Consider the following 18,939-nt stretch of genomic DNA (forward strand, 5'->3'; position numbering starts at 1 on the left):
GTTCGCTGCAACTAAGTTCGCCAGATACCAAGTTCGCCTGGTGATAAATTCTCTTAATACTAAGTTCGTTTGAAATAAGTTCGCCACTAACATGTTCGCTTAACGAATCAGATAGCGAATCAGACTTAATTCGTTATGAAGAATGAGTTAACGAATTAGAAAATAAATTAAAATCCTAATGGAAAATGAGTTAAGACAGTTAATGAAAATAAAATTTTTCCAAGCTGATTTGGCAGCTTAACCCCAGCCAGGGGCTCTGCCCCTTGGACCCCACTAGGGGCTTCCGCCCCTAGAACCCCGCTGCCAGGGGCGCTGCCCCCGGACCCCCGTTCGTTGTGGATTATATAAGATAGAAATACGATACGAGTAGTAATAGTTAATTGATACGTGTAATTGTTATACAGTTAGTCGTGCACAGCTAAGGAAAGGGATTACCATTAACGATGAACGTAACCGCATTCAGGTGAGTTTCTAGCCTCACTTCCTTGTTATGTTTTCGGGGCTGTGTGCATACTCGATGTGATTAGTTAATACACTTACCTTAAACGGTAAGTGTATGTCTTATATGATTTATGTATGAATGAATGCTTGATGATGCATGAACGATCTTTGGATATTGCGTGTACCGTCAAGGGATAGTTTAAAGATATGATCGATATATATATATATATGTATGAGATACAAATGATGTATGTACTATGGAAGTTATAATTAAGAATGTATAGAAAGGTATGGAAGGTATGGTTAGAAAGGGAACGGACCCTAATAATATCCGCGAATGAAGGAACGGGCCCTAATAAGATCCGCGAATGTAGGGTACGGACTCTAATAATATCCGCGAATGTAGGGAACAGATCCTAATAATATCCGCGAATGTAGGGAACAGGCCCTAATAATATCCGCGAATGTAGGGAACAGACCCTAATAATATTTGCGAATGATCTAGGATGAGGTATATGTTATGTGTATGTATAAAAGGAAAGAAAGAAGGTATGATAGTATGAACGTACGAAGGAAGGTAAAGAACTATGTATGCATATGTACTTTCGGATACGTGTATATGAATGTGTAAGGACGTATTGTATGTTACCTGATTAACTAGAACTCACTCAGCGTAGCTGACTTTTAGTATGCACGCAGGTGAGTAGAATGAGTCAGCTGGCTTGAGCGGGGCACATGGCAGAAGAATAAGAGTCTGGCATTTGAAGACTTGTTATGTTATGTTTTGATTTTGAAAGACAAGATGGATGTTTTAAGACATGTTATAACTTATTATTGTAATGTTATGAAAGTTTTAATATTCCTATGTTTTTATTAACTCTGATGATTAGAACTATGTTGATGAGTAAATCCAACGTCCAAATGTGAGGCACCGGTAACGAGGCCTTACAGTTGATTGCAGAAAAATCCCTCTTGCGGTAAGCTGTATCATGCCAATGATGGTTCGATTGGTTAGAAAACTCAATGTAAAAATGGGAAGTACTTGTATAGTGGTTTTTTGCCACTCGAGGGGGACTCATTCGATATGCATTCGCTTGCTGTTGCTACCGAATATCTTATAAACCCATCGCTGCGTCCCCACTGCAACATGCGGACTTTTGTGAAACATAAAGGTATCGATGGTGGTTTTAGAATTTATAGTAGGTTCATTTGGATATTTAAAAAAGACAGAATTTTTGGATATTAAACATTATACTTTAACCTTTACAATCATTTAAAAAAAATTGTTTTTATAGCCCGGGAAAGCAAGTCTAGATATGCTTGTGAGGTAAAGTTTTATATTTTTATATGGTATGCATGTGTACTCAAAGTTACACCACAAATGGCAGCTTGTTAACAAACATGCCCTTTAACTAGCATGATACAACCAGCTATGTTTAATATCATAGTTACTAATTTCCGACAAGAATAATTGACTGATAATATTCAAGTTTTGATATTGACAAAGACAAACGTTTGTTCAAGTTGTTAAAATAGGACCTCAGACGTTGTAAAAATTATGTGAACTATCCACTAATATCTTCATGAAGACTGCATATGATGTTTTTATGGTGCTTTCGCTACTTTACTCACCAACCCTATGAAAGTTGTAAAGTTGAAAGCATGTCAAGAATTACCAAATCTTCTTGAACTGCTCTAACTTACAACTTTAAGTACTTGTAAATTGTTATGTCTAAAATCATTTTTCTTTTTAATTTTTAAATCAAATTTCTTATTTAAGCAGGTAAAATCATTGTTGATGGTCGTTTTGTGAATTCTAATCAACATAAAGGTTTGAATGTGTATTAAATAGTGAGTATTTAGGGTTGAAATTTATCTAGGAGATGAAAGAGATACTCAAATTAAAGCGAATAAGATGTCGATTAACGAATCGTAAGAAAAGGTAAAGGGGTGGGCATACGTGATTTGCTTGTGAATATGCATACTGGCATATGCATATATTGGATCGATGATGTTATAAAGTAACTGATACTTAACTTGCAGAAATAAAAAAGTTTTTATTTGATGTCTTACAATCTAACAAGAAAGAATATTAACAAACATTTCACAAAACACGATATTTCCAACATATATGCATCCATTAATATTTTAGTGCGCACCCCCTCCCAAAAATAACACCCAACAAACCAAATGCACATGCAAGAACGCACTGATACTGATAACCCATTACACAACACGCCAAACACTACAAATTAATTCGAGGAGATGACTTGCATAACCCGCAGCAACGCGCGGACACTTTTGCTAGTAAAACTTTTAGTATCTGACTTAAAATGAATTAAACACAACTTAAACTAATTCATTTGCTTGTAAAAACGTTGGCTGAAATTGTCCCATTCATGGCATTTTGTCAGTTACAAAGCAAAGCATTCGAAAATGATTAATATTAACATTTGCATATGTTTAACCATTTATTTCAACTTATTGACGCATGTTTATTTAGAACTTGTTCCACATCTCATGTCTTCAGTGCTTATTTCTGCTTAGTATTTTCTTGAACCAGTAAGCAGACATCTTCGGGTAACGCTTTAGCGTTTTAAAGTCAACGTAAACAATGCCAAACCTTGAAGTGTACCCTAATCGCCATTCAAAGTTGTCTAGCAGTGACCAAGCAAAGTAGCCAATAATATTTGCACCATCATAAACCGATTGCTTGAGAGCAGACAGATAACCCTTGTAGTAATTGATCCTTGTAGTGTCATGTAAACCCTTAGCAAGGGTTATATTGCCCGGATCATCCATGCCTATAACATACACAATGAAAACCATAATTAATTGGATGATGTTTGTTTGATAAATGTTGTGTATTGATACTTGAACCAAATATAGGGGTAACTATGTCATTAGTAAAAAGTATGTTTCATGTATTTGTTAAAATAAAAGGGTCTAGTATGTACATATGTAAAGTTAGAAACTTATTTACAATTATTAGGGTTAGAAGTCACGACGTTGTGTCTGTTGGTTGGGTATATGAACCCATCAACACCTGTTGAAATAAACGCTCGATTCAACAATCAGAAAGTTTAATTCATAATTGTTCTTCAGTTCATGTTCATATCAGTTTGTTATATGATAGCATCATGATTTACCAACAGTGTGATAATTTGGTTCATACCATTTTCAGCTAGAATAACAGTTGGGTTCCCGTAACGTTCTTTAATGTACATCATTGCTTTGTGTAGACCCCATGGTACGTTGTACAACCAGTATGAATATGCCTGCATTTTCAACGAAGTCATGAAAGTTCTCTTAATAAAATTCATAAACGTCTTTTGCTTTGAAAAATGATGTGATTACCCTTGGACCGATTGGAACCCCTTTGCGCTCATCTACATAAAAGGTAAAGAACATTTAAGTACATTTACTAATTTGAGAGTACTTGTCACATATTAAAACAGGTTGTTCAATAAATATTAGCTCCAATAATTTACACCGGTGTGCCTATCGCATCGTACATGCATTATGATAGAGGGAAAAGAGTCACATTAGCTAATTCTTTGTCAGTAAAAAATCATACAAGACGTATGATTTATCACTCATACGGCAAGTATAACCATTGGCTCGTATGAAACTCAGTTGTTTGTGGATATTGTGTCAGGGGTGAGGTTTGTTTAGATGTCCCTAAATAAAGAAAAAGAGTTCTTACAAGCAAATCCCGCATTCCAGTCCATTTGATAGCCAAGGTCCTTTGGTGTTTTTTGATGTGGATCATACATGTAATAGGTTGTATACTGATTAATCCCAATTAAATCAAAGGATCCCTTCACCATTTTCACCTCTTCTTTTGTGAATTTGGGTAGACGATCCTTGACAATGTTTTGCATGGTTTTTGGGTATTCACCGTATACAATAGGATGCAGAAACCTACATAGGAAAACATCAGTCATATCTTATCATATCATATGCATGCAGGCAATGTTTCATTTACCATCCAACATGAAAGTCACGTGCTCTTTGAGCAGCCAAATTGTCAGCTTTCGATCTTGTGAGCGGTTCATACCAAACAAAATCCAACAAAATCCCAATACGTCCCTTCTGTTTTTCCTGTATAACTTAAAGTGTTCATACTTCATACTAGGCTAGCTATAACAAAATCTAATCACTTAATTGGAAAATTACTAGTTGAAATAATTTAAAGTGTTTAGTTAAGTTTGTTGCGTCATCTTACTTGATATTTTTTACGGTATCTTTCAACTGCGGCCGCATGACTTAAGATGAGATTATGGGCCACAGTGTATGGCTCGGTTGCGGAATTTCCAGCTGTGCAATTCCCGTATGCCTTGGAACATCTTCCTGGGGCGAAAAACCCAGTGTCATAACCCAGGGCGGCCACAACTCTAGGCTCATTAAACGTCATCCAGTTCTTAACTCTATCTCCAAATGCGTTGAAGCAAAAGTCGGCATAATTAGCATAATCTTCCCTGTTTTTTGCACAAGCTAGTAGTTTTAATTTGAAGAATGTATGTAATATATATTTGGGTTAATAGTTAATACCATAAAAAAGTAGTAAACTTTCCAACTTATATTAAAGGCTTAAAGCATTTATTTCTTCCAACATGTGTAGTACTTACACAGCTTGATGGTTCAGCCATCCAAGATACTTTTTTTCAAGGGCTAGTGGAAAATCATAATGATTGAGATTGGCGTAAGGGGTAATGCCTGAAACAAAAAATAAAATAATTTCATTAAAAAGAATGCCGGCCGTTTTCTGATTTGATTTAATTTAATTTATTTATTTAAATTAAAAGAGTACCTTTCTTCAACATGTAGTCAATTAAACGGTTATAGTAGGCTACTCCTTTTTTATTTACCTTCCCGGTCCCCTCTACACATAATAATTGAATAAAATTCAAACAAACAATAAGCACAACTGCTGCTTTCTTAGGTCATGTATTGAGTGATTAAATTGATATGAGGTTCGATAATTACTTGGAAATATTCGAGTCCATGAGATCGAGAAGCGATAAGCATCGAAGTTGATATTTGCCATCAAATCAATATCTTCCTGTACCCGTACAAACACTTTAGCTATGTACGCAACTAAGAATTACACTTTTAATCATTTTCTAATAATCGTCATATCATTTGTAGCGGATCATGTAGCAAGTGGAACCCGCAAAATTTATATGAAACCCGAATGTGACACATGTATTTTTTATTAGCACGGACACAACCCTTTAACCTAAAGAAATAACTATACTAATTTTGTTTTAGGTAATGACATTGTAAAATAAAAAAATTACATATATTTTTTTAATAGGTGTGTTTTCTAACATTTTATTCAAACCTTATATTTTTTTAAAGAAGTGAATCTTCTAAAGACCATACCATTTGGTGTGATGACAAAAGTGGTTTAGTTTTAAAGTGGTGATCATGGGTTCAATCCCTACTATAAGTGATTTGTAAATAATAATGTATTAGGCTGTTAAAAAAAGAGAATCTTCTAAAGGAAAAATCTTTGGTGGGCTGAAAGCAATAAGAAGAAAACAAAAATGCAAGAGGGGCATCTGGGTCCAGTCACCACTGCCCAAGGCGACTGTCAGACACATGCTCACGGGGCCTTTCAATTTCATTTCAACGTTTTGGACCACTAATTTATTCCACTTTATAATATTACTCAATTCTGTTAAAAAATTTCCATATTTATTCATTTATTAATTACATTACAAATATTCATATTTAAAATTTATTAGTTAATTTTTATGTTTATCCTTGAAAACACACAAGTAGTATTAATAAACAATTTTGATGGATCTAATTTCCAAATACATTATTTTCATTTATTAAACAAAAAAAGTTATTAAACAAAAAGAGTTATTATTCAATTTATTTTAAATATTATGTTTTTCAAACAATGAGAGGTGAAATGGAGTATTATGTAATAATTTAATAACCAAAATCACCTTGTAGCGGTGATATTGATCCACGGAAACTTCCCCCGTGGCGTTGTTCGGCTCAAGTCCTGCACATATTCAGTTACACCCTGTTGTTAGCATTTAATAGATAAATCATGAAACAAACAAAATATCTTTAAGTAAACGGAAAGATTGCTTAAAAGTCTCAAATTTCAAACAAGCATAACTCGGGGTGGAGTTATGAAGCCCATTATCAATGGGCGGAATTGTCTTTAGTGGCGAAGCCTTGGCCAACTGAAAGGGTTTGGCTAACTCATAGGGCTGGCCAAAATTCACGAACCCAAATAAGAATAATAATAATAATAATAAAATATTGGGGTTGATATAAAAAGAATCATGGGTGCCCTATAATTTTTTAAAAAGATATTTAAGATTAATCAGACTTAATACTTATAAAAATTTTTGGGTGAAATCATCAAAATTTATATTACTATAATCAGGGCCAGCTTATAGGGGTGGCGGGGTGGTCCACGGCCACGGGCCAGACACCTTGTGAGGCCCGGAATTTTTTTAAAAAAAATATATTTTTATTTTATTAAAAACAATATGTTTATTTAATATTTAAACTTAATTACATGACCAATAGCTTGCTCTAGTGGCAAAGGGGTATTACTCTCAACCAAAACGTTATGGGTTCAAGTGTCATTTGAGACATGTTTAATCTTATTTTTATACAAAAAAATTTTACACAACTCAAATTATAACCAAGTAAACCTAGGGGTGCTCTTCGGGTTCGTTTTTCGGGGGTCGGGTTTTTCGGTTCGGGTTTCAAAGTTTTAACCTTGACCCGAAACCCAACCCGAATCTCTCACTGGTTTTTCGGGTTCGGGTAAACCTATGGATGTTCTTCGGGTTTGTTATATTAATTCTGTATTATTATTATTTTATTTTTATCACAAATCCTTTTCATTTTTCCTTTTTTCCCCCCTAGAATGGATAACTCTTATGAAGATTTATTCAACTTTTAAACCAAGTTCTTTGCTTATATCCCAAAAAAAGTCTTTTTGATTATAAATAACTGGTTATTATTCTTCGTATTACGGGGTTGTTTTACATTATTCATTTTTAATATTTATATATTTTTTTAGATTTTAATTTTATTTATTGTAAAATAAGTTAATAATATAATTAAAATTTGATAACGAAAGTGTTTCGTAAATAAATGATCTTACTCTAAGTCAGTTTAAAAGCTATTTGGGTTTAGTGAGACCCATAATCCGCTTTTGTTTAATATAAAATTGTTTTTTAATTAAAAATAATATCCCGTTTAAAAAAATCGGATTACGAATTTTTTGTAATTTCCTATTTTATAAGAATTTCATATCGAATATTTGGTGAGATTAACTTTTAATTTATAAATGAAATTTTATAACCCGTTTAAGAGTTATCTGGATTCAGTAAGACCCATACTCTTGAATTTGGATCAAATGAATGATAAACCTTCGTTACAAATAAAGTAATAAGGAAGTTTCAGTGAATATAAGGAGGTTTTGTTTATTAATATTTAAGATGTTTTCTGTTTAACGTGTCTCACGTTTTGGTATCTTTTAAAACAATAAATAATTGCTATTTTTTTATTAAATAACTGCGTATTACAGTATATGGTTGTGAAACTAAAATTACATATATAAGTACGTAATATATACAAAGAGCGTATCTCAAATGACATACAGAATCTTAATAATGTTTATTAAAGTGTGTATTACCAATTGACATAATATATAATCACTAAAACACTTTGAAGAAATTAAGAGATGGAGATTACCGGGAGTCTTGATGAACTCATCCCAGATGCTAGGTCCTCGTCCGCCTTTATGGGCCATGCCTTCTACTTGATATGCCGACGTTGCGGTTCCAAACAGGAACCCCTTTGGAAAGCTCTTGCGGCTCACATCGGTTGAGCCGACCGCTACCGCCGATAAGGAAACCACCAAACCTAGTAAAATTGGCAATGGTGTTCTCATGTTTCAAGTGTCTGGAGGAGGTGTATGCAGATCCTATCTATTTATATTTGAAAACAAAAGCTAGGCTGAGTGTCTTTGATACCCAAAGATGGTTGTTTTGTTTTTGTTTACTACGCCATATTATTAAATAGTAAGTTTTTGGGGTGTAATGGTGTTGTATTATATATGTATATATATATATATAGAGAGAGAGAGAGAGTTATTTTGAGAACCATGGTGAGTTTTAAAAACTTTATGAACTCAATTTTGAACCACACATTTAATTAAATGATATGAAATATGTGGCTGAGATTAAATTTAATTAAAAAATGAAGCAGGAGAGAGAATAAGTATTTTTGATAATTACACAAATTTAAACGTTAGTTACATATGTGTAAAAAGTCGATTCGGTGTGTAAAAAAATACCATAATTTTTTGTACATCACTTACACTTACGTATTATACATGTGTAAAAAAAATTCAAAAAAAAATGTTACATTGAGTTCTTTCGAGTTCTTAAAACTCAAAGTGGTTCTCAAAAGAAATCAATAATCTATTATCGTACATTACGTACGCGACACCCTCAACTCTAGATTTCAAAAAACACGCGGTGGCAAATTTGTAAATTATTTCAAATCGTTTTCATAATTAATCATTGCATCGATTTAACCATCGTCACCGGCGTCATTTGCAGACACACACTTCAATTGATTTTGAATTGTTACGTCATTTGCAGAAACCCAGTTGCAGACGTTTCATATTTTGTTCATATGATCGAATCAATTATCAAATTGACGGTCGATTGATAATTGTTTGATGATTACGAGATTATATGAAGTGATTCCATTGTTCAATTTAATGTTAAAGGTGTTTAAGTTTTTTTGTTAGTTTAGAAGTTCTGCTTTGAAGTTCAGAACTTCTAAACTTTTTGAACACCCAGAACTTTTTTGAACGTATTAGAACGTTTAAAGATGTTCATTTTTTTAACATACAGAACTTCCTTGAACGTATTAGAACGTTTAAAGATGTTCATTTTTTTTAACACCCAGAACTTCTTTGAACGTATTAGAACATTTCAAGATAGGGCTGTTCAAAAAGCTCATGACTCGAAGCTCGCTCGAAACTCGCTTGAAAAAAGCTCGGAGAAAGCTCGCTCGAAATCAGCTCGATTGTAAACGAGCCGAGCCTGAGCTAGCCCCGGCTCGACTCGAGCTCGCTCGATTGGCTCGAACTATTTTATTTTAATTTATTATATATATATATATACACACACACACACACATACATACATGCATATAATTATCGAGCCCAATTATTTTAACACATGGGCTTTCCTTTAATCCAGCCCAATTTCCTTTCTCACTCCGTAGTCCATATTCATATTTTTATATATTGAGTAACTGAGAGATGAGACTTCATAATTTACACACTCAATAATCAGTATACGTTCTATTTTTCACCCTAACCCTAGCCGCTCATATTCACGTCCGCCGCCGGCCGCCGCTCATTGATAATACTTCTCTGCTTAATTTTGTATTTGGTTTGGTTTAGACTTGTTGAAAATATTTTGTTTTCGATGGTGTTATTAGACGTATTTATTTAGTTTGTATATGGTTGTTGTTGATCTCCACATCATATTTATTTAAATTAACTTGATGGTTACATATAATTATTATTATTACAGGTAAAATCGAGCCAAATCGAGCCGAGCCATCTCGATTTAAAACTGAGCCGAGCTTAAGCTCAAATTTTTAGCTCGATTAAGAGTTCGAGCTCGAGCCGACCCAGCTCGATTAAATATCGAGTCGAGCTTGAGCTTGCCTTGGCTCGGGCTCGGCTCAGCTCGTGAACATGCCTATTTAAAGATGTTCTTTTTTTGTCAGAACGTTTAAAGGTATTGAGTTTTGTTTCAGAACATTTAAACATAATATTTTGAGCCCTAATCAGAGCTCGATTGAGTGCACTATTTCTGCAATTCCATATTCGATTGATGAATCTAAATCCTTCTACACACTAATTCGACTGATTAAATCATCATTTTTTGATCAATTGAAGATTTCTTTATGTTCAATGCTGTTCGATTTGATTTAGTTTTTGACTTTAGAGATTTGATACTTTAAGCTGTGATTAGAGTTTATAAATTGGATTAAATTGAGCGACGAGTTCTGAATTTGGATCAGAGTCGATTTGTAATCGACGAATTTTGATCGCGAACTACTATTGGGTAATTTACGAAATTTCCACCGCGTGTTTTTTAATCTAACGCTCTAGAAGGTCGCATACGCAATTAATGTATGATAAGCCATTATTGTACGTTAACCCAATATATATATATATATATATATATATATATATATATATATATATGGAGAGGATCATGAGAGAATTCCATTTTATGAAGAGAACTAGAGAACTATAATGAAGTATTTTTAATTTAATTAAAAAAATATTTTTCAAACATTTTTCTTTCATCCTTCTTATATGTTATTATTCTTCACCACAAAAATATATAAAAATGAAAAAAAAAATTAACGTTGTAATGCATATATGCAATACATCGACTTTTTTTATAATGCATATGTGCAATATTATGTATTTTGATATTTGAAATAGTGTTGAATATCATATATATAGTTGTTTGTATTGTATAATTGCAATAGTGTTATACTATATACAAAAATTAAAAAAATCGATATAGTGCATATGTACGTCAGTGTTGTATTACATATATGCAATAATGTGTTTTGTATACAATTATTAGTTTCGTATTTGCATATATTCAATAGTGTGTATTAGATTATGTATCTGTGTTGTATTATATGCAATAAAACACTATTTTATATATACAATACACATTAATGCATGTAAGGATTACATCGACGTGTTTTTTTTGGAACAATATCATCTTATTAGAAGGAGGAAAGAAAAAAAATCATAAAATAATTTTATAAAAATAATTAAAAATAATTTTATAAAAATAATTAAAAATAATTATTTACTAGTTATCTAGTTATCTCTAAAGAAGTTCTCTCTAGATCCCACCTCTATATATATATATATATATCATAAATTATAATAAAAATCATAAAAAAACAAATATGACGGACGATAAAACTAGTCATCTTATCGTCCATTTTAGACGCTCCACTCCGGTAGCCTAACAAACTAATATTATCAAGAAAAAACGATAAAATCGTGACATGTGTGTGACGCAAGAGTTGCAATCTCTGTTATGCCTAGAAGTTAGTATTTTTTCTTATAAAATATGATATTATCTTAATTGAAGAAACGAGGAAAATCAAAATATAGAAGATAACATTTGAGTGGAAAATGTCCTAGTTTGGTCTAGATTGATTTATATATCTCTAGCTAGAAAAGAACTATGAGTTAACTTATTATTTGTATAGTTGTTTAGGTGCAGGGCCGACTCTGAGAATATAGAAAAAAAAGTGGGGTTGGACATAAAAAACGAAAGGCCCTAAAATACAAATCTAAGCCTCATATATAATTTAGTGTGATAACAATAAAAATAAACATTTTTTTTTTCCGTTTCTATCAAAATAATCTAACTAAAATACTAAAACGACTCATGATGCTTTTCTATATTTCAGAGGACTTTGTATATATAGCTTACAATAAAAGCAAAATAGTTTATTAACCACTTTTAAACACATCAGTCATATTCTACCGAATACATGTTTAGATTTAGAAGACATGATATCTGAAAAAAAAAATAACATAAAAAATTGATTCAATGACTTCATTAACATAAATTGATTTAATCATATATCATTCAGTCACTAATTATTTAATTAAATATGAAATTTCTGAATTTAATAATAAACTTTAAATGTCTATTTTAAAGCATAAAGATAGTAACAAAAAGGTCAACAAAACAGATTCTTCATAAATCGAAACTAGAATTCCAACCATCGCGCGTTGCGGCGAGAGCATGTTTGTTACCGCATACGTCAAGTTGGTGTTGGGTATTGCCGCTATTACCATTTAAAAAGTTAAGATAGAAACATTGAAACTATTTTTTTTAAAGAAGGGTTGATGATGCGGTTATAAAACACGTTTTAACAGCTTAAAGTTAACATATTGCAATGGTTGGAGTTAAACCTATAATAATGATGTACATGCCATTTTTGTACAACTTCTGTACACCAAACAAAACAACAAAAAACAATTCAAATGCCTCATTGTTGTGTGCTTTATCGAATGCAGCCCAACATCACTGCAACTTTGGAGCTCCAGTAACTAAGTAAATGTGACCTGAGTATACAGTAAAATATCAAAGGTTTATTCATGAAGATAACAAAGATGCAGGCACTGTGTTTCACATAACATTGATGTACATGTCAATATAGAAAGCATAAAACAAAATATCATAAGACAAGTATGATCCACAACAAAAAAAGATATACACACATGAATCTGACTAAAAGTCTACATAATTAATATATTTATGCATATAACTAAAATTAAAGAAAAGCTTAGAGCCTAATAATGAGTCTTGACTAATGTTCCATCCTACTCTGTAGTCGTTAAACTCATCAAGTGGATTTTTTTTGTTGTTCGTTTCTGAGCCAAAATAAGCGATGAATGTACATCATATTGCTCATCAGCAAATAAGCGATGAATGTACATCAAAGTTTCCAGTAATTCATACCCCCCCCCCCCCCCCCCACACACACACACACAAAAATTATGATTCTCTAATTACTTAAAAAGACATAATTGGGTACTAAGGTAAGAAGTAAATTATCAAATTAGCATTTAACTTAAAACTACTGATCCTAATACTATATACATTAAAAACATCAATTAGTTAAGGATAATACTTGTTAAAGCAAAGTAAAAAACCCAAATGATTGAATTCCCAAGAGTGTAGTGGATTCTGTCAAATTGTAAACTGAGATAAAGATCAGTTAGTCATAAATATTTCACGTAATTATATGTATACATAACTGAGTAAATGTGGGCGTACCTTTCTGTTACGGTCGCAGCTTTGTTTGAGGATTGAAAGTGCTCTAAATCTAGTAAAATGAGGCCAACCCTTCACCATTAACGATTTGTTACAGATCTAAAATGTGATGGCTTGCGATGTCTTGCAGATTGGGTCTCGTTTTCAAATTAGTTTTACTACTGAAGATGTCGTTTATACCATAAACATACCAAAATCCTAAATTAACAATAATCACATTCTTTGTCATTTATACATTTATACCATTTTAAATATGCAACAAAGGCCTGCACTTCCGTTATGATGTGATAAGCAATTTTTTTTATTATTACAAAACTCAATTGACATGGCCACATGCATAACCTCACACCCAAAATGTGTTCACCACAACCTTCCATTTATTCACAACTTTTTGAATAGTAATATTCACTAGTCATAAATATTTTAAAATTTGACTCGTGAAAGAGCAAATGTCCTGTTATAAGTGCACAAATCGGGTATTAAAACACGGAACCCGGGTTTTTTTTATCGGGTACAAACTGGAACCGCTTCCATGTTGGATTAATTTCTATTCCGGGTCACAAGTCGGTGAACCGGGCCTAAGAGGTTTTAATAAATCGGTTAAAGTCTAAGGGGTATTATGAAATATTCTTCCATATGCTTGGTGGCCAAGTTCACCTTGTTGCCCAAGTTCACCTTGGTGGCCAAGCTGAGTAGTGACCACATATTATGCTTGGTGACCAAGTTGGGTTACTAGTATAAATACATGTACAAAGTTAGTGTTAGAAACAACAACAAACACAACAATCACCACCATCACTACCAAAGTTATTGTAATCAGTTTTTTGAGTTATATTTTCTGGTTATAATATAAGTCGGTTATTTCTAAGTTGTGCGTTAATTATCGTTTATCATTCTTGAATTGGTATCAGAGCCAGGTTCAAGAACGCGATAATTAATGGCAACAAAGAAGGTGTTTCGATCGAACAAGTTGGTTTGATTTCCCGAAGAAGTTGTTAACGTGGTTGATAGAACAAGTTGGTTTGATCTACCAAAGAAGTTGTTGTCATTGTCGATCGCATAGTTCGTTCAATTGTTACTTTATTCAAACAAGTTGGGTTTGAGTAGCCATGGGTGACACGACTCCACCGCCGCCGCCAAAGGGGAAAGAGAACGGGCCATCTTCCGTTCAATATCCAATGTTAACTGCAACGAACTATACCGTGTGGACTATGAGGATGAAAGTAGTCCTAAGAGTTCACAAAGTTTGGGACACCATCAACTCGGGTGTCTCTGATGAAGACAAAAATGACATGGCTATGGCCTTATTGTTTCAATCCATACCCGAAACCTTGATCATGCAAATTGGAGATCAAGAAACTGCTAAAGCCATGTGGGATTCGATTAAAACCCGACATTTAGGTGCCGAGCGGGTTAGAGAAGCACGTCTCCAATCCTTGTCAATGGAATTTGACAATATGAAGATGAACTAGTTAGATTCCATAGATAACTTTGCGGGCAAGTTATCGACCATTGCCTCGAAATCAAGAGCTCTCGAAGTTATAGATGAAGCAAGGTTGGTAAAGAAGTTTCTCAAAAGTCTCCCAAGATCAAAGTATATTCAAATGGTTGCTTCGCTTGAGCAAGTGTTGGATCTCAATAAAACGGGATTTGAAGATGTTGTAGGCCGACTCCGAGCCTATGAGGAGCGAATCCGAAAAGAAGAAATTCAAGGGGGTGACCAAGGTAAACTTTTATTCGGTAAATATGATTCATCAAGTCATAGAAGTTTTGAATCTAATGGGGGGCGAGGACGAGGAGGTCGAGGTCGCGGTCGAGGCCGTTTCAATGGCCAATACCGAACCCCCAGTACCGAACATGGGTCATCAAGTCGGGGAAAAGAAAGGGTGAAGATAGATCGGTCAAAGATTTTATGTTACCGATGTGACCAGTTTGGTCACTTTGCATCCGGTTTCCCTGACCGAGTTCAAAAGGGTCAAGAAGCAAACAAAACCGAAGCCCGTGAAAATTTTGATGATGCGGCGTATATGCATCAAGTTGTGTTCTTAAATGAACAAAACCTAATACCAAAGAAATACGAGACCGAGCGGCTCGAAGATGATGTATAGTATTTGGATAATGGGACATGTAATCAAATGACGGGAAACCAGTTGTATTTTTAGAGTTAAACAAGAACATAACCGGGAGAGTTAAGTTCGGAGACGGGTCATTTGTTCAAATCAAGGGAAAAGGCTCAATTCTTTTCCAAGGAAAATCGGGTGACCAAGACTTTCTAACCGAGATTTATTACATTCCGGAGTTAAAAAGTAATATAATAAGTCTCGGTCAAGCAACGGAGTCCGGATGTGACATCCGGATTAAACACGATCTTCTGACCATGTACGATGAGAACGGGAGGTTACTCATGAAGGTCAAGAGATCCGCAAACCGACTTTACAAAATACGAATAAAGATTGGAGCTCCCGTGTGTTTGCAATCAAAGATCTAAGATTATGCATGGCGTTGGCATGCAAGACTTGAGCACATCAATTTCGAGTTAATGAAATCGATGGCTAAGAAGGATCTTGTAAGAGGTTTACCACATGTTGAACACGAAAATCAGTTGTGTGAATTGTGTTTGGTGGGTAAACAAACGAGGCGTTCATTTACGGCTACATCCTCGTTTAGAGCATCCCAACCTTTGGAGTTAGTTCATGGTGATTTGTGTGGTCCAATAACCCCATCCACTGTCTCGGGTAATAGGTATGTCTTTGTTATTATAGACGATTACTCACGATATATGTGAACGTTTTTATTGAAAGAAAAAGGTGAAGCGTTTGAAAGTTTTAAGAGGTTTAGAGCCCTAATCGAGACGGAGGCGGGTTTACCAATGAAAACTCTTCGAACCGATAGGGGAGGAGAATTCACTTCACGTGATTTCAATCGGTTCTGCGATGAAAGTGGAATTATTCGGCATTTAACCGCCCCGTACACGCCGCAACAAAATGGCTTGTTAGAAAGGCGAAACAGAACTTTAATGGGGATGGTGCGGAGTATTCTAAAGGCAATGCAGGTACCAAATTATATGTAGGGAGAAGCGGTCGGACATTCAACCTTTTTAATTAATCGGGTCCCAACCCGGGCCTTGGTTGACCATACTCCATATGAACGGTTCAAGAAAAAGAAACCGATTATTGAACGTGTTCGAGTATTTGGGTGCATGGCGTATGCTAAAGTTAATAGTGTACATCTAAAGAAACTTGATGATACGTCAAGACAGCTCGTTTATCTCGGGTCAGAGACGGGTTCAAAAGCATACCGTCTCTTCAATCCGAACACCCGGAAAATTGTTGTTAGTCGAGACGTTGTGTTTGACGAAAACAAAGGGTGGAATTGGGTAAAGAAAGTTGAGAAGAATGACTACGAGCCAGGTATGTTTTCTATTGTTGGGGGGGGGGGTTGAAAATGGAACTGGTCAAATCGAACCCACCATTGAAGAAACGTCTGGAAGCAACCCGGGTAGCCCAAGCTCTGAACCTACATCGTCGGTTCAACCCGAGTCCAAGGACTCACCCGAACCAAGTCATATCCGGTCTAATTCCTCAACCCGCTCTCAAGTCCAGTCGACGAGTAATGGGTCACAGGTCCATTCGGGTGATAATGAGGCTCAAACGGGTCTAATACGTTTAACCCAAGTCTCGGTTTTACCAAGAAGATTACAAGAAGATTATGTGTTACATGTTGACTCTAACTATGAGCAATTGCTACTTACATCAAGTGGTGAACTGAGTAGCTATTTTGAGGCTAAGTCGAACCAAGAATGGGTTTGAGCTATTAATACCGAGATCGATTCGATAAACAAGAATGAAACATGGAGGTTAGTCGAACTTCCAAAGGGTGCAAAATGTATCGGGTTGAAGTGGGTGTTCAAAATCAAACGAAACGCGGATGGAACGATAAACAAGTACAAAGCAAGGTTGGTTGCAAAGGGTTACGTGCAACAACCCGTGATTGACTTTGATGATGTTTTCGCCCTGGTAGCCCGAATCGAGACCGTTCGGCTACTAATCGCATTGGCTGCATCTATTGGGTGGGAAATCCACCATCTTGATGTAAAAACGGCTTTTCTACATGGTGAATTGAAAGAAGTTGTGTTCGTTTCACAACCTGAAGGATACTAGAAAAAAGGCGAGGAGGCAAAAGTTTACAAGTTGTCAAAGACCTTGTACGGGTTAAGGCAAGCTCTCCGAGCTTGGAACACAAAGCTCGATAACATCCTACGAGACATGAAGTTTCAAAAATGTTCGAAGGAACAATCGGTTTACCGAAAGACGGATGGGAAACATTTTTTGATCGTAGCCGTGTATGTGTGGATGATTTATTTGTGACAGATACAAGCTCGAGTATAATTTCCGTTTTCAAAAAGGGTATGGTGGCCAAGTTTGAGATGTCGGATCTCGGGAAGTTAACCTACTATCTCGGAATCGAAGTATTCCAACGAGAGGACGGGATAATAATTACACAAGAAGGATACGCCAAAAGAATTCAAAAGGAGACCGGTATGCAAAATTGTAATATGTCTCAAGTACCGATGGATCATGGTCAATACTCAAAAGCCGAGAAAGAAGTCGAACTCGATGCAACCGAGTATCGAAAGGTAGTGGGTTGCTTACGATATTTATTACACACTCGTCCGGATATGGCATACTCTGCGGGTATTGTTAGTCGATATATGCAAAGCCCACGAGAATATCATGGTATGGCAATACGACACCTATTGAGATATTTGAAGAAAACGACGAGTTACGGGATCAAGTACGGGAAGAACGGGCCCAAACGACCTGTAGGTTATAGTGATAGTAGTCACAACATAGATGAGGATGATGGTAGAAGTACCAGGGGGCACATGTTTTATTACGGTAATCTCTAATTACATGGTGCTCACAATAGCAAGCGACAGTTGCACTCTCATCGTGTGAAGCCAAGTACATGGCGGCTTCAGCAGCCGCATGTCAAGATGTATGGCTCCGAGAGTTGTTGAGCGATTTGACTGGAGAAGCGTTGCGAAAAGTTGTGTTGAAATTTGATAACACGTCCGCAATAGCCCTTGTGAAAAATCCTGTTTTTCACAACCGAACAAAGCATATAAAGTCTCGCTTTCATTTTACCCGAGATTGCTACAACGACGGCGAGGTTGATGTTGAGCATATTAGCTGGAAAGAGCAACGAACTGATATCCTCACTAAAGCACTCGCAAGAATCAAGTTCACGGAGATGCGCGAGTTACTTGGAGTTGAAGACCTTACTAATCCGAATCAGAAATTAGGGGGGTGAATGTTGGATTAATTTCTATTCCGGGTCACAAGTCGGTGAACCGGGCCTAAGAGGTTTTAACAAGTCGGTTAATGTCTAAGGGGTATTTTGAAACATTCTTCCATATGCTTGGTGGCCAAGTTCATCTTGTTGCCCAAGTTGACCTTGTTGCCCTAGTTCATCTTGGTGGCCAAGTTGAGTGGTGACCACATATTATGCTTGGTGACCAAGTTGGGTTACTAGTATAAATACATGTACAAAGTTAGTGCTGAAAACAACAACAAACACTACAATCAACACC

At 35.2% G+C, this 18,939-nt stretch overlaps 1 protein-coding gene across 1 annotated transcript; it reads right to left on the bottom strand.

Annotated features, from left to right (window-relative positions):
• Positions 1–2,779: 2,779 nt before the first annotated feature.
• On the bottom strand, positions 2,780–8,454 carry LOC143588738 (beta-glucosidase 44-like). The gene is made up of 11 exons (XM_077069666.1): positions 8,182–8,454; positions 6,405–6,463; positions 5,431–5,506; positions 5,255–5,326; positions 5,073–5,160; positions 4,670–4,922; positions 4,430–4,545; positions 4,148–4,365; positions 3,799–3,830; positions 3,617–3,719; positions 2,780–3,245 (listed from the first exon to the last, which is right to left on the bottom strand). Exons 1-11 carry the CDS (start codon positions 8,378–8,380, stop codon positions 2,968–2,970), a joined length of 1,494 nt encoding a protein of 497 aa, XP_076925781.1. The 5' UTR covers positions 8,381–8,454; the 3' UTR covers positions 2,780–2,967.
• Between the last annotated feature and the right edge of the window lie 10,485 nt (positions 8,455–18,939).

This window comes from Bidens hawaiensis, unplaced genomic scaffold, assembly GCF_021521415.1.
Source record: "Bidens hawaiensis isolate Kalapana, Puna unplaced genomic scaffold, B.hawaiensis_p1.1 tig00036749_1, whole genome shotgun sequence".
Taxonomy (NCBI): domain Eukaryota; kingdom Viridiplantae; phylum Streptophyta; class Magnoliopsida; order Asterales; family Asteraceae; genus Bidens; species Bidens hawaiensis.

What these genes read in the sequence shown, in the direction of transcription:
- LOC143588738 (XM_077069666.1), bottom strand. Translation starts at nt 8,380, where the DNA reads ATGAGAACACCATTGCCAATTTTACTAGGTTTGGTGGTTTCCTTATCG. An exon ending in TGGCTGAACCATCAAGCTGT is followed by an intron (nt 4,923 to 5,072) that starts GTAAGTACTACA and finishes TGCAAAAAACAG; the next exon opens with GGAAGATTATGCTAATTATG. An exon ending in GGGTTCCAATCGGTCCAAGG is followed by an intron (nt 3,720 to 3,798) that starts GTAATCACATCA and finishes TTGAAAATGCAG; the next exon opens with GCATATTCATACTGGTTGTA.